Below are 16865 nucleotides of genomic sequence, written 5' to 3'. Positions count from 1 at the left end.
ATGACAGTTTGGAGAGGGTCGGGACTTCTTTTGTGCTGAGTTGTTAAAGAGTATATTTTCGCTCGGGGAGTAGGGTTGCTGTAACATGAGTTGTAGTACATGCATCTGTGACTCTGAACACCGCGGCAGTTTACATCGCATGACAGTTTGGAGAGGGTCGGGAATTTTTGCCTTCAGCAGCCTGGGTTAGGAGAGCCAGTGTGAGGAGAGGGAGGGGTGGTAGAGAGAGCAGGGCAGGCCGGGCAACTCCAGAGCCAGTGTGAGGAGAGGGAGGGGGGTGGAGAGAGCAGGGCAGGCCAAGCAACTCCATTGTCTGCCGTGAGCCGGGTGCGTGACCGCGCTGAGGCCATGCTAATTAGAAACAGAGGGCCCCTATAAAGATAAGAAATTGCTAAACGACAGCCGTGAAGCAGACGATCCAGTCCGGATAGGCCGGACGAAAGGAAGAAAGGGCAGTGGCCAAAAAGCATCCTTTTCAATGGGAAGCCAGCGGTTAGCATAAACACTGACGCGACCCAATGAAAATGATGGGCGGGGCTTCAAGTCCCCTTCTGAAATCTGCTCTTTCACAATATGTCTCACCAAGCGAGCAGCGCATGCGCGCTGCAACGCTAGGCGAGATCTAAAAATGTATATGTTTGCTAGGTTTCCCTAGGTGCCGCCTGAGCTAGGGTTCAAAATCCACAGCTAGGCACTTTGCAAAAAAAGGGTCTGTTTTCACTTTAAAAATGTGGAGTGTCCACGTTGCGTTTTGGGACATTTCCTGTCGCGGGCACTAGTCCTACCCACACAAGTAAGGTAACATATTTATTGGGAGACTTACGGGAACACAAAATTGTGGAGCTACTGTTATTACCTATTAACTTTTGATGCATTTCTACCTTCCAAATGTAAGACAATGTGTAAAAAAGAAGTCACTTTGAAAAATGTCCTACAATTCACATGCCAGTATGGGTACCCACAATTTCTGAGATGTGCACATAGCTAGTGTTTCTAAACTCTATATTTTGTCCCCATTTCAGAAATACATAGGTGTCTTTCATACCGATTTTTCACTGTTTATATTTTTCCAAACGAATTGCTATATATCAAGTACACAATAAAAATAATTGCAAGACGCTGCTGTTATTGGCTCTGAGTTCCTTGGGTTCTTGGTGAGCCTACAAGTCCTCTATATCCCCACAACCAGAAGGGTCCAGCGTATGTAATTGTATATTGCTTTAAAATATCTGTCATACTTAGAAGTTACAGGTGAAAACAAAATTTTGCTGTATTTAGGGTAATTTCAGGGTCCCCTCCAGGGGAATCAACAAAACCTAGGTACCTTTAAAATCCCCATGATGTTGGAAGAAAAGGACGCAAATTTAGAATGGAATCGTTATGTGGTAAAAAAGTTACAGGGGTCTAACCGCAAACTACCCCAAATAGCAAAAAAAAAAAGGCTTAATACGGGTGGAGGGGAAGGCCTAACAGCAAAGGGGTTAACAGCAACAATTATCGTAAAATTATGCAATATTCTCCTAAACAATGGTTATGATGTTCGAACTATTCCCTACACAACACCCTTAAGGAACATACCCAGCGATAAAACCTATGCAGAACATTGTAGCAGGAGTCTCCAAACTAACTCAACTGGCTGCATGAGTACCGAGGGTCATTTCACCTTGGTAATAACCCAGTCATTTCAACCGGCAGACATATTTCAAATCGGGGACAACTACCCCACATGACACTTAATACGGAGTATACTTGATCTTGACTGGCTAGGTCAGTTATATGTCAGAGGCTGAAACATTACTTTTCTCCAACACACTACAATGTGATGATACGTTGTGTTGAACGGTTTTGATATTAACAAAACTCTTACCTGTTTGACTGCTGTAGCAACCAAAGGAGCTCTTCCCAAGACTGACGAACCAGAGCAGCTCTGACTGGGAATGTCACAGGCTGGCTAAGAGGGCTGCATATATATTCCATTTGTTTTACCATCTCCCAACTGTAGCCTATAGCACAGAAAGAAACATTTGCCATATTTTAAGGTTTGCACACATGTTTAACATTGTTATTTGTAAATAGTCAAATAGCAAAACTCTTCTTGCTCTATTCAGCAATGCTTTGGATAAAAGTACATGAACTGAAATGCATTGCGAAAAAAATCAATTACTTAGTAACAGCAGCATGTTTATCCTTCAGCAATCTAATGGCAGGACCCTAACATAGCTCAGTATACTAAATCATTTACTAGACTGCAGAGTAACCTGACAGCTGACAATACCAAGGCAAGGACTATCCCAGAGATAGTGGATGGGAAAGGGAAGCGACAAGTAACGTGCAGAGGTGTTCTCTACTTATTATGAGGCTCTCTATATATCCACTTCCGAGATGTCAGGTGCTCACGGTGAGGAATTTCTTAGAGATGTGACCCTCCCTCAGCTGCCAGAAGAAGACCGAGACTTACTAGAGCAAAACCTTGAGTACGGCAGTGCACACCTTGTAATCTGGGATGGCGGTGGGGCAGAAAGGCCTACTGGTGGAATTATTCAAATGTATGTTAAACAAGACAGCGGAACACCTTCTAAATATGTTCCAAGGGGCCAGGAAGGTTGGAACATTACCAGAGGACCAAAGAAAGGCAGTGATAGTGGTAATCCCTAAAGAGGGTAAACCACCAAAGGGCTGTGGGTCATATAGACTCATCTCATTGCTTAACTACGAGTCTAAAGTATTGGCCAATGCCTTAGAGACTTACCTGCGAACAGTGATTACATCTCTGATTCATCCAGATCAAACTGGATTTTTATGCTGCATAGGGGAACAAGACTGAATCTATGAAGGCTATATGGGATCATGCATGTGACGGAATACGCTTTTACAGAACCGGTGGCTCTTCTGTCCATAGATGCTAGAATGGCGTTCGATAGCGTGGAATTGAGTTATCTTTTTGCTGTTTTAACACGTCTAGGTTTTGGACCTAGGTTCATTGGGTGGGTCAGGCTTCTATATGTCCATCCGCTAGCAAGAGTACGAGTCAATAATTTGGTGTCCAGTGTGTTTGACCTCTGAAAAGGTACGAGACAGGGTTCCCCCCTGACCCCAATGCTCTTTGCTTTGGCCCTGAAGCCATTGGCGGCATGGGTGCGTCAAGATCCCCTTATTTGACAATTGATCATGAAGATCTGATCAATTTTATCAGTCACAGATGGATTTGGACAAATACAGATGCTGCCTTCAATCTAACGGAGAAAGGGAAGCTATACTGAAGGACAGTCTTAGGAATTGGCATCCCTTGTTGAGCTTTTACACCTCTTTGGTTCTTACATATATATCCCTTTAAAGAACTCTTGTGCTGGACCACTAAGCCTTACCTGACTGTGCTATGAAAAATAACCCCACAAAAATATTTGGATCTTAAACAACTGAGAAACGCAGAGAGTGTTCCGTTTCACAAAGGTGTTCAATTGTTCTTGGCTGCTAGGCTGGTTACATTTAATTCCAGCTTTCTTAAAATTCTGTAACCTTTCTCGTAAGTTAGAAATGCTGCCTCAGACTAGTTGTGTTACAATGGCCGGCTCTACAGCTTACATGAACAGCCCAATTCAACCAAATTAAAGTTGGCTGGGTCTGGAGGTTCAGTGGACTAAAGTACACAAGGCATGATTCTGTATTTAACTCCCCCAGTCCTAAGCTGCTGATAAAAGAAACACTAAATGGTTTCCTGAACGTATGAATTACATTCTCTTTGCCTTTCTTTTGAACAGTATGTATACCAAAGTAAATGCTTTAACCTGAAATAGAGATATTGTTCTATAATAAGTGCAGCGAATAGGAATGTTAGTTTGAATCCCAGATTTGGCAGTAGGTCTTGATTTAAAAAAAACAACTGCACGTTTGCCAAATGCAGTATTTTAAAGGCTATTATGAGGCTAGGTGTCCATTCCCATCAATCTTTTACCATCTGCATACTTGTTTCAAAAAGCCTGCAAAATAAGAACAAGCATTGGCATAGCCAATAGGTTTCACCTTTGGGACCTTATAAGTGTTTAGTTATGCAGCACAATATCCCTGGTGCAACAACATGAACTGTTGCATGGTTAAACACTTATAAGGTCCCAAAGGTGAGACCTATTGGCTATGCCAATGCTTGTTTGTTATTTGTTAGCCAAGGGAAGATTTGCCCAGAATCACAGGTTGTTGAGCGTCCCTGCCGAGACTCGAACCTCGTTTCTCAGATTCAACGTCGAAAGCTCTACCCTTTGCGCAACATCCTCATTTTTTATTTTTTAAAGTGGGGGGGAAGGGGTGGGGGGGGGGAGGGTTATTGTGCAAACTAATTATCGTATTTGTCCTAGTTTTGCATGGGTGACCTGACGTTAATCTTCAGCAGGGTGCATGGCCCAAAACACAATCAAGTCATGCTAAAAAAATGCTGCGGAACAATATTCAACTTGTGTCACTTACCTCAGTAACGGAAACAAATTGACATTTTTACCAGGAAATTACAGCTGGACGTCTGAAATCACCCGCCGAGGTTGAGCGAGATGGTGGTGATGCAAGGTAAAAGAAAATGTGATCTCTGGGCTGTTATCTGGGTGGAAGGGGGCCCTGGGGAGCCCAGCCGCGATGGCATGTTATATGCGAACAACGTGCAATTGTTTAATTTATGCAGCGATCCTGGTGTTGGGGAATTAGTTGAAGACAGTGGGAACTCAGACATGCAGTAGTAAATGGGGGCGTCAAGAGTGCCTGAGGGTGTGATGCCTGGTCGACAGCTCATGCCGCATCTATAGGTGACTCTGTTGCACCTTTGGATATGTGTGCACTGCCTCTGAGTGACAGACAATTGTGTGCGTCTACTATGACCCACCTGAATGATTATCTATGAAATGCAGTTGAATGAAAAGCTCTGCATAAATCAGTGTTCATGGTCAGAGGAACATCAGCGCAAACTTGACAGGTTGTGAGCCCGAGACTCCCTTTCCACCCTGTGACGGTACAAAGAAATGGAGCACTACGGGCCTATACAATTGAAACGCACTTACATGTGAGTGAGAGGCAGGTGCTGACGTGCGCCACCAACAATGTTTTCCTTACCTCTAATAGGCCTACCTACGTCTGACAGGGCGAATGCCACTAGGATGGTGACAGCAGGCACTATACCAGAGGGCATCTTGATTTGTGTTAAAAAGATGACCGTTATTATAACAAGTGCCTAAGGAAATTAAAGACGGCCCGTCATGTTTGAGAAGTTGACATAGGTGATAATATGGAAAAACTGCTTGCGTCATAAACGTCCTGTTGCAGAGTAAGTGTACACACGGATACATCTACGTTGCATGCTATAACAAGCAAATGGTGCGCGCGAAAGTGATCGCGAGCAAGAAGTTTGGCCGCGACCGGGAGTTGTGTGCACGCGCGCGCAAAAATTAAATAAAACAAGGCGGAGAGAGGCACGCAAGGCTTAATGAGTCTTGACAGAAACCCACATGGCGGCTGCACGCGTGCGTGAACGCAAGCTTGAGGCCAGCAAAAGCCTCTGGTAGCACTTTCAAAAGCCACTCACTAAATTTCTCGCAGTGCAGCGCATGCGCTGGCTCAGCGAGACCTAAAAAGTGGAATTACAGTCAAGGACCAGGGATGCCTGTCATACTGCAACTTCTCTTAATTTCTCCATAACATTTCGAAAAAGTATATCCTCAGGTCAAAGGGAGGATGTAGCTGCTTAGCATGTTTTGATCATTCATGTAACTCAAACTTATTATTTATTAATTTATTTATTAAGGAGTTTTATATAGCGCTGGCCTAACCCGAGGGTTTTGGAGCGCTTTACAACAGTTTTTGTGCAAGTGTCATACAGTAGAGCAGTATGATGCATATCGGTTCGGAATTCCAAGTGTGCTGAGCAGCATTGAGGTAGTACGTGAGTCCTGAGATAACCTCATTGAGTGCACGTTGTCTTGGGTTGCACCTCTTATGGGGGGGAGGAACAGGTAGGGGTCAAATAGCAAGGAGGAGGTAGGTCTTAGTGATACAATGTCTGGAGGCAACGGCTAGCAGGAATTTGCGTTTAGGTTGCGGCTATCCATTTGGGAGGGAACGGTTGAGGAAGAGGACTGTTAGGTATTTTTTTTAATTTTGTGAAGGACGAGATAGTCCTGATGCCGACTGGGATGGAGTTCCATATTTTAGGCGCGTTTCCAGTGAAGGACCGTGCGGCAGTTTTTTGTTTGCGTGTTTTCATAGGGATGAGTAGTAAGGTGCTGGAGCTCCTGAGGTTCCTTGTCTGACCAGCCCTCTTGAGTTTAGCAGCCAGATACTCAGGTTTTCCTGTGTGCAGGGCTTTGTGCTTGAGGCAGGCAGTTCTGAAGCTGGCACGCAATTCGACTGGGAGCCATTTTAGTTCTCTGAGTGTTGGTGAAATGTGATCGTATTTCCTAATTCCAGTGACAATTCTGGCTGCTGCGTTGAGAGTAGTTTGGAGGGGAGCTAGGTGGGATTTTGTTGTACCAGTGAGGGTGGCATTCCCATAGTCGACTCTGGAAAGCACCAATGATTGGGTAGCTTGTTTAAGTTCTTTGGTTGGAATGAATGGTTTTAGTTTGTTGAGTAGCTTCAGGTTGATGAAGGCACTCTTTGCGGAGTTCTTGATGTGTTTGGCCATGTCGAGTTTTTATTCTAGGGTGATTCCTAATGGTTTTACAGAGTTGGTCAAAGTGCGATTGCCGTTGAGAGCATCCAAAGCTTTTAGCCATTCTGAAATTTGAGGGTTTTCTTCTTTGTTGGAGATGAAGAGGATCTCAGTTTTGTCTTGGTTGAGTTTTAAGTGGTTAAGAGACAGCCAATGTTGGATTTATTTTAGAGTGTCATTTAGTCTGTGAATGTCATCTATGGAGTAGGTTTCTAGATAGATCTGGGTGTCATCTGCATATAGGTGGAAAGGGATGTTGGCTTTTTTAAGTTAGGTGGTGAGGGGTTCCATGTATATATTGAATAGTTGAGATGAGAGCACTGAACCATGGGGGACGCCCCTGCTGACGGGGTGTAGGTCGGAGGTAAAGTTTTTTTTTATCCTTTAAGAGCGGCAGTGTAAGAAGGAGGAGAACCAGCGTAGGACCACCTCATCAGCACCTACCCTTTCTTGTAAAGCCTTGATGAGAAGTTGGTGATCAACCGTGTCAAAGGCTGCCGATAGGTCCAGGAGAATGAGCAGGCAACATTGGTTGGTATCGAGGGATTTGTGGATGTATTCTGTGATGTTAAGGATCGCGGTCTCGGTGCTATAGCATTTTCTGAAACCCGATTGGTGGGATCAAGAAGGTTGATGCTGTCCATGTCAGTTGTAGGACGACGCATTTTTCAAGGATGTTGGATAGGAGAGGGAGATTGGAGACGGGTCTGAAGTTATTCAGTTCCTTGGAGTCATGGCATGTTTTTTTTTAGTAGTGGCGTGGCTTGGCCAAATTTGAGGCATTCAGGTATGATGCCGGTTCTCAGGGAGCTGTTTATGATCTTGCACCAGAACTGGGCTATGGAGTTTCAGTTTTTTGGTCAATTGGGTGGGTATCGGGTCACGGACGTGAGAGGCGGGTTTGGAGGTGGAGATCAGTTTGAGGATCTCGGCTTTCGGGACGGGGTTGAAGGACTTCAAGGTTATCGTGGGGTGCTTGAGCGTGTTGTCTACTGTCCCTGGGGGCAAGCTTTTGCAGACGCGGTTGACATTGATGTCCAGTAAGAGCTCAATCTTGGTGATTTTTTCTTCGAAGAAGTTGGCGAAGTCTTCGCACAAGTCCTTGGAGGCCTGTAGAGAGGATTCCGGGGGCTTGGAGGTTTGTTGCCTGATGATTTTGAACAGTTTGTTGGCCCTGTTTTTTGCATTGTCCAGGGCAGCGCAGCTGATGATGTGTTTTTTGTATTTCCTCTGGGTTGCTTTGAGTTGTTCGTGTAGGCTTCTGGAGGGGTTGCTCCTCCATAGTCTTTCTGTAGCTCTTTGTTGTCTCCTTTCATTGTTAATGTCCATGTTGAACCAAGATCTGGATGGGATGTTCCTGTTTTTTTTTTAGTTTCAGTGTGGCTACTTGATCTAGAATGGATGTCATGTTTGTGTTGTAGTGGGCGGTGAGATCTGTTGTGGATAGATCATCCATGGAGGCAGTGAGGAGAGAGTTAACCCTTTCCTCTAGGTCAGTCATGTTAATCTGAGTAAGGTTTCTAGTCCATTTGGGAGGGTCTTGGGTGGAGGGTTTAAGTGTGATCGGCCTTGTGAGGTGGAATAGGATTAAGTGGTGGTCGGACCAATCCACGGGCAGGGTGTGGTCTATCGTGACTGTGTCGTGCTGGGCGATAATGGCATCTAGGATTGCGCCTCTGTTATGAGTTTGCTCTGAGCAGTGTTGTGTAAGTTTGTTGCTGTGTAGCAGCTCATTCAAGTTCTGGATTAGCAGGTTGTTTTCTTCATTCCAGTGTAGGTTGAGGTCGCCCATAATTAAGTCTCGGAGAGAGCAGTGGGGATATCAGGTCCGACAGGTGTTCAGTGAATGTGGTGGTGTTGCCTGGGGGGGTGGTAAATAAGGTGGCAGATTAGTGTTTTGTTGTTGCTGGTGTTGATGTTGGCCGTTAGGCACTCAAAGGTGTTGTAGTTGAAGGAGTCTATTTCCGTCATGGAAATTTTGTTTTTGTGGATGATTGTTATGCCTCCAGCTCTTTGGTCTTTTCTGTTGGCGATTACAAAGACAGAGGGGACAAGAGTATCCATGAGTGGTAAGGAGGAGTCATTTAGCCATTTCTTGGTGATGGATGCTATGTTTATGTCGTGGCTGAGGATGGATTCCGCTAGCTCTGTGGCATGCTTGGTGGCTGATCTGCAGTTTATGAGCATGCAGTTGGTGGTGGGGGACGTTTCTGTTATGGGTTTGTTCGTTCGTGGGACCATGGGTATGATAGTGCAGGTGGCCGGGGGTCTAGTGGATTTCGGGGGGGCCTGTTCTCTTCCCAGTCCGGTGATCACCTGGATTTTGTATTGGAGGGTGGCAGTAGTAGGACTGTCGTAAGAGGAAGCGAGATCTGCCGTTTCACTCGCAAACATTGCATCTATAGTTCTTTTGGGTCTCTGTGTCTGATTACAGAGGGGGGGGTAGAGATCCATCTCGGGTGGGGAGCCTTGGAAGACCTCTGTTGAGAAGGAGTGGGGAAGGAGGGGAAATGGTGATGCTTTTGGGGCACAGCGAGGTTGGTTAGGATTTTGCTAAGACCTATGGTAGCTATCTGGCTTTCAAGCAGGGTGAGCCGTGAGCCGCTGCCCAGTCTCCATGTCGGTGGGGGTGTTCTGTGCGGGTATGTTAAAACGTGTGGGGGATAGCCTAAAGTTGTTAAGTTGCCATTTTGTGAGTGAGCTATCCGTGTGGGTTCTAGGCGGTGCCGAGGGTGCGGGGAGGCGGGGGTCGTGTTGGGGCATCGGTGTTATATTGCATGTGGGTCTGGGGAGGTGGTTGGGAGTCACAGACTGTGTGTTGAAGTTGTTCGAAGTGGGTTGGGGGGATGGAAGGGGGTGGGGGTGGTTGCCGGAGGGGGGGTAGTAGGGTCTTGTTCTCTCTGGTAGTGTTGGTGATAATGTCTTGCTGCGGGAGGCAGGTGTTGTTACTAGGGTGCACCGGAGTGGTGGGTGAGTTCTGTTGGTGGGTCAGGCTCTTCAGGGGGAGGAGGAGGGGCGGGCAGGGGAGGAGTGCGTGAGAGAGATGGGAAGAGGGCGTCAAAGGACTCTAGATTGTCATTGTTGGCTTGTATCAGGACTGTGCCATTGGAGTAGATGGTCACCGTGGTGTTCCCATTTCGTCTAGTGCGGTTAGGAACTGAGAATGTCAGTTTGCAGGTGTGGGAAGTGTTAGTCGTTTTGGAAATATTGAGTTGCGATCTGAGGATGGAGTTCCATATTTCGGGTCTTTCAGTGTGGAAGGTGAGATCCATTTTTACATGTCCTTTGGAGGCGCAGTGGTAGATGTCCGTGAATAGTGATTCAGGGTGTTGTCTGATCAGTTTTTGCTTACATTTTTTTTCGCTTTGGGTGAGAAGTTAGGGGGGGAAACTGATCGAGGAGTTCGGGCCTTGCAGTTTTAAGTGGTTCGCAGAGGAGAGGTTGGTGTAGGCTGACGTGGCGGATGGCATTGTGACTAGGTAGGACGGGGGACATGCACCCTATTGGGAAAGGTGGGATAGTGTTTCCGGAGCCGTCCTTTGAGGGTAAAGTGCGAGTAGTAGAGAGATTCGTGCTGTTACTCTAGGGCTGGTCGTTGACTCACCAGAGCATATGACTGGGGGTTACTCCTAGGAAGCCATTAAATGGTGAGGTATCGAGGGTCAGGCAATGGGCAGATACAGAATGGCAGTCATGAAGGTAAAGGTTAGTGTGGCCATTTTTTAATCAGGCGACAAGGCCCGAGATCGCTGACTCCCATTGTTGAGGCAGTTCGGTGTGAAGCTCTTACACTTTCGGGGGCTATTGCATTATCCTGAGAGAGCGGAGATCTAATGGTTAGATCTTTCCCTTTAAATACACGGAGATTCAGCCGGTGGGAGGACGATAATGCTACCATATTGGGGACAGGCACCAGGAGCCATAACCTGGGATTCCATTAGATTGGGGCAGCGCGGCTGAGAGGTTAGATCCTTTACCAGGGCGCTATAGTGGAGAATTAGCCCGTTGTTCAGTGGGGGGGTTTGTAGCAGAATCAGTTTGTGCAGGTATTTCCCCGATTGGTTCGCATGGGGCAATCCACCATTTTAAAGCAAGGCGTTGGGTCTCAAGAGCATTACTAGCTCGGTATCGAGGATGTGAGATCCCAAGCCTAGTCACTGGGTTCTGAGTGGCTCTTTCCTGGTTCCGTTGCACCGGAGAGTAACCCCTTTCTTAGCATTTGTGTGGGTCCTCGCCGATGATAGTTTCTACAGGTATTTCCCGTTCGTTCGCGCGGGTCAGTTCGTCATTTTAAGGTCAGGCGTTTCTACCTCGTTACCGTGAGCGTGAGTCCCCAAGGCTAAACACCGGGCTCTGTGCGGCTCTTCCTCAGGTTCCGTTGCACCTGTGAGTAACCCCTATCCTTGCATTGCGCGGGTACTCACCGATGTAGATTAGGAGCTCTCTGTGGAAGCGGAGGGCTGGTGCCTCTGAAGTGAGGGGGCTTCACGCTCCCCGCGGTTTTGCTCGGAGCCTTCAGCTTCCCCAGCAGTCTGAGGGTGCCTCCACACGACCGATCAGCTTCCGGTGGGACCACAGACCTCTGGGACTCCTGCGAGTCCAAGCGAGAGACTTCTTGGGTTTTCCGATGTGGGGTCCCCCGGCCGGTCACTCCTGGTCCCTCTCCCTTCCGTAGGCAGAGGCAGCGAGGCTCAGACTAGCGGACCCAGCAGAGGGTTTACAGCGTGGCCCATGGATGTCTCGCTGGCTGACCATTTCACCTGTGAATCTCCGTCGTCTTCGATGTTGTAGGGGGGTAGGGACAGCCGGGATTTGCCTGAGGAAGTGAAACCTTGCCCCCGGAGCTCATATTCATACCTCTTCACCAGCGGTCACCACTTGCTTTGACTCCATGCGACTCACAAAGTCTACTTCCATTTTTGTCCCCCAATGTCAGCTTTATAACACACTCCAGGCTTCAGAGGTAGGTTATGCACTAGCCTCTCATATGCTGGGGAAGGCTGCTGGCTTTGACTATATATTTCCTGATTTTTATTGGGGACTGGTAAAAGTTTGGCTTAATTCCTTACTCAGATCATCAACGATGTATTTAGATCTGGGTAATTTCTGTTAACATGGCACCGAGCTGTACTTCCATATGAAAGGAGATAAATCAAACCTATGCAACTAATATACAATTTCACCTGTAGTAGCTATATTTTAGGTTTTTTCAAAACTTATTTTGAATTGCATACGTATGTGTATGTAAGGAGGGTCTGATATTTTGAACAAGGCCAACTAATCTTCTGGGAGGCCTGAGCACCATTGACCATGTTTATTGACTAAATGTCATTTTTAGGTCAATCCTATCAGACAGTGCAAGCCACACCAACAATATATAGGGGTTTGCAGCTTGCCTATTGGGGACACTTAAGTGTGCATCACTCCCATCATGTGGCTTTCTCTCGCTGTTTGCGTCTCTTCTCTAGTTCTTTGCCTTGTTTTTTTTTTAGCTTGTATGCTTCTTCCACCCGACTGCTGCTTTTACCTCCCCTGCCCATGTCATATTGCTTCCCACCCCCAACCGCTCCTCCATTGGCCCCCACCTTGTAGTCCTATTTTTTTAAATTATTTTTCAAAATTTTACAATACATAAAAAACTCTTTGGTGCTACTTTTTTATTTTATCAATTTCTGATCAGTAAATAAAGCAAACAAATAAAAACCCAAAAGGCACTTGCGGCATTTTCCAAGCAAACATGCGTGGTCGTATCTGCTTGCATAATGACATGTGCACGCCTACATCCTCAAGCATGCGTGCACACACATAATGGCCCGTCATCATGCCTTTTTTTTCCTCTTTATTCATACATGGTAAAGCACAAACATAGGTCATCCATTGACAGAATCAAAAGGTCTCAAATGCCAGAGCTATTGGCTGTGCCAAAGCTTGTTTGCGATAGCTGGCACATGGCAAAATAATGAAATATGCGGGCTACAAGAGAAATGTATTGAAAGGGTGCCAGTGTCACCTCTATAAGAACTGCAACTTTTCAGAGCTGAAGACAGTGGCTGTGGCTTCATCTTTTGAAGTCTGTGCTACAGCGGACAAATTGCTTTTAAATGAAACCCAACCATGCTTAAAGGTCTCCTCTCCCAATGACATCTCGCACTTTGCCAATGCGTTATCAACTGTTCAAGACTGGATGACTTCACATCACCTAAACTAAACTTCTCCTCGTTTTTTCATCAAGAACTTCACTTCCAGTGAAATACATGATGGGCACACTCAACCTTCCAAATAATAAACACACCATTGTTGACAACTCAGAATCTCTAGGAATCATCCTAGATAAAAGGCTATACCTACAATTGCAAATCAACTCCATGGTAAAAAATATACGATATCAATGGCGTCTTCTCTGGGGAATCCCCTGCTACATTCCAGAGCAAGATCTACAAACTCTAGAAACTTTCGGGGTTCACTGGACCGTCACGAAATTATAATACTGCTGCATGCACCCCGACCTTAAAAAATAAAAGGACTCGACAGTCCTTCTCAAGAAACACAGTCAGAATATGCAAGTCCTTACCTATGCGCCGCCACTCAACAGCTCTTTTTAAAATCGGAGCTGGAAGCCCCCTTCAAAGACATGTTAGCTAACCTCTATGCCTCCCTCTTAACCCTGAGGCGTAGCCCCCCTCAGACGGACTGCACTTCTGCCTCATCTCGATTCTGGCATTAAGAAAAAAATGTTCACTTCCTTAATGTACATACCTCTCTAGATAATTTGATTCTATGTCCTATTTTATGACTTGTAAATTAATACCATCATCAGCTACCTGCTACTTCCCGAATGTACATACTGCCTTGGATAATGTAATTGATGCCCTATGTTATTATGTTTTGTAATGTCGTACCTTATGTAACAAACCTTGTTTGCTGTAAAGCACTCTAGCACCTTTGGCTAATGGACAAGCAATATAAAAAGTAATAAATAAATGCAGAGAATGCCACCATTATATGCCTCATATTGATAACAATGGCTGAAAGCAAAACTCGTTCGCACCATATGCTGCCAGAGAAAACACACGTCACAGAACTGTTGGGCTACCCCCTTTCTCCTCTCTGAATAGGACGGTTTGAAAGATGCTATAACTGATAAAGGTAGTTTACTTTCAGGAGCAAAGAAGGTTAGTACTTTTGCTTATCGAGAACCAAGATGTTATGGTTAAGATATTGATTAATGCAGGACCCGGTCTGTGTGGGGGCAGATTCCAAAATGTGCAATGTGACATCAGTCATGGAATCTTGGGGTTGGAGCAGTTAAGGGCTGGTGTTGGCGCTGAAGGTTGTGTGGTCCTGAAATCCTAAGCTGATACTAATAAATACCTACAAAGCACTATGGTGTCCTGCGCTGATTTCTAAGGCACAAAATAACCTCATTTTGGTGACGGGTTGCTAGGAGTGGTGCCAACAAGGAATTTCTTCGTGCACAGTCATAAGAGGATTGCTGTCGTTATGAGTTTCTGACTTCTGAGCGCTGCCCAGATGAGTGGCTCAAAACTTATGAACTTACATCGTTCGTCTATCGGCCATTTTAAGGAACCTTAAGACTATAATAACCTTTCGAGAGCTGCGCATCTAGGTGGTGGGGATTAGCATGCGTTTACCATAAACTTTAATTACATGACCTGCTATTGCTGGCGGCATGATCTTGGAGGATACCTTTAATTAAGGGTGGGTTACCATGGGCGGAGTGGTCCTAGCGGGTACCGGGCAATCCCCCGGTGCACTGCACGGGTGGGGGTCGGTTTGGGCTGCAAAATCGGCCCTATAACAAAATCGGCCGATAACCGGCCCTGGCAAAGAACTCGGCGGCACTCCCAACCCCGGGCCAGCCAAGCACTTTGTCAGGGCCGGTTTTGGTTCCCAGTTCGGCCCTGGGGGTTACCATTAATTGTGCCTGCTTTTAAACCGTCTTTCTGTTGTACTGTGACTCTTCATTATTATTGAAGCATTGTAAGCATTCTCGCGGGCAGCATGTGCATGCGCATAAGTGTTCCTTTCTCTTACTCATGCGCTGAGCACTCCGCGCAAGCCAGAATGTCCATGGCTATGACATTCTGTTTATCTTCAAAACTTGCATCAGCGTGCAGACAGCTTGGTTCTGCGCGCGGATGCATGTCGCCTTTCAAACCTCACTACGCTTTATTTATACTGTTCAGACTCGCAGCTGAGCCAGTTGTCTCTGGATCTGTTTGCTGCCAGACCTGCACCTTGTAATTATACTTAAATACTTTGTAAACCCAGGATTGTCTTTCTCCTTTTTCTTACTGGATGTGTCTCTTCACCTGGTAATCACATACTACACTACATTTTGGCGACGATTTGGACTGAAAACACGCATTTGGAGCCCACGGACCGTTTTTTTTCCCTTTAAAGCTCCTCTTTGCTGAGGACATTTACCTTTCTTCAGTTTACTGTCTGGTTAACCCTGGAATTACTCTTTTGCTTATTTTAAGATGGCGATGCTAAAGGAATTTCCATAAAGAGCTTCATCTTCAAACTGTTGGAATAGAAATCTACACAAGAGCACATGCTATCTTTACAAGTTGCTGTCTCGCTCTGATTGTGTAGCACCTTTACTGCTTGTTTCCAACGGTGACAGGCACACCCTGTAAGTACTTTCATTATATTACTTACCTTCTAACTTTGGGGAACCAATGGTGGATGCTAATAATGCACTCAATGCATTGGCTCACTTGGCTTCCTTTCTTGAACGTCCAGGAAAACCACCAGTGAAATGGGTCCTGTGGATTAGAGCTTTTGAGAACTATTTAATTGCTGTGGGGGCTGATGAATATGTGGCAAAACGCAAATCTGCCATTCTCTTCAGTCATTTGGGTCGTGAAGGACAACAAGTTTTTGACAATTTGCCCAGAATACCAGCTCCTACAGATGAGCAGGATGAATGGAATGCATTTCTGGAGGCAAAACCTCGCCTACAAAAGAAATTCAGTGAGTATTCTTTTGGAACGTTTTAATTTTGTCAAAGGAAAACAAAAACTCTGATGAATCTGTGGAAGATTATTTATCTGCTTTGCGTCTGTTAGCTACTAATTGCAACTTTGGTGTGTCATTGAATGTATACTTACGTGATCAGTTTGTCTATGGATGCACTTAAAAGAAGAAACAAGAAAAACTACTATGCTTCAGAGACCCTTTACTTAATGAAGTTATTTATTTATTTAAGTATTTATATAGTACACTGCTACCCGAGGGCGTCTAGGCGCTTGAAGAATCAGTACACTAGATGTCATATTTCCAGTCCTTACGCAGGGTTACAGAGTAAAGAGCCGCGTCTTTAGTCCCTTCCTAAAAGACAGCAACTCAGAAGCATTCCTCAAATAAAATGGTAGCTTATTCCACCATCTTGTAGTAATGCTGAAGAAACTTTTACCACCCCAACTCTGAAGACGGAACGTAGGCTCTGTTACTAACTTCAGTGAAGTCGACCGAAGTGTACGTCCAGGGATATGCCATTTAAAGCGTTTTATCAGGTAACTAGGACCTGAATTTTGTAATGCTTTAAAGGCAATGCATAAGGCTTTAAACCTTATGCGCTTCTCCATAGGTAGCCAGTGCAGAGTGTTGAGGGCATGTTTAGCTGATGTGTATTTGGCTAATCCAAAGAGCAGTCTTGCGGCGGAGTTTCTGAAGTACCTGTAGCTTTGCTACAACCGATTTGTTTACTCCAACCAAAAGCCCATTGCAGTAAACGAGTTTTGATAACACTAAGGCTGACACCACAGTTTTCTGTAGGTTTGTTGGAATAAAAGAGAGTAATAAGTTATAACTGTTGCAAAAGGCACTGAACGTTCCATTGAATCATCTAAGGTCATGGGTCAGGACTTAGTTAATTCAACCCCTGTACATATTATTGATAACAAAGATGTAAATGCTTTAAAACAAAAACCTAAGGTGAATAAGAATTTTAATAAAACAGGAATTTTTTGTTACAGGTGCGGTTCGAAAGCTTACATAGGTAACTCGCCTCTTTGACCAGCCATTGGTAAACGTATTAAATGTAAAAAGATTGGATTACAGTATGCAGATTGGACAGGAATCAGCCTAGCGTAAGAAATGTGACTTCATCATCAGAAAGAAAATACTGATAGTTCAAATATTGTACTTAACC

The 16865-nt window shown here is 45.3% G+C and overlaps 1 protein-coding gene across 1 annotated transcript in view; it reads right to left on the bottom strand.

The window, feature by feature from the left end:
• FAM151B (family with sequence similarity 151 member B) overlaps positions 1-16865 on the bottom strand; it is a 520233-nt gene that overhangs the window by 72549 nt on the left and 430819 nt on the right. The window contains exon 5 of the mRNA XM_085632400.1: positions 1868-2003. Within this exon, the coding sequence (XP_085488526.1) occupies positions 1868-2003 (136 nt within the window). The remainder of the gene's footprint in view (positions 1-1867; positions 2004-16865) is intronic.

The sequence above is a fragment of the Triturus cristatus genome, chromosome 2_1, assembly GCF_964204655.1.
Source record: "Triturus cristatus chromosome 2_1, aTriCri1.1, whole genome shotgun sequence".
Classification (NCBI taxonomy): Eukaryota; Metazoa; Chordata; class Amphibia; order Caudata; family Salamandridae; genus Triturus; species Triturus cristatus.
The sequence above is the reverse complement of the archived record's forward strand: the minus strand, read 5'-3'. Positions and strand labels throughout refer to the sequence as shown.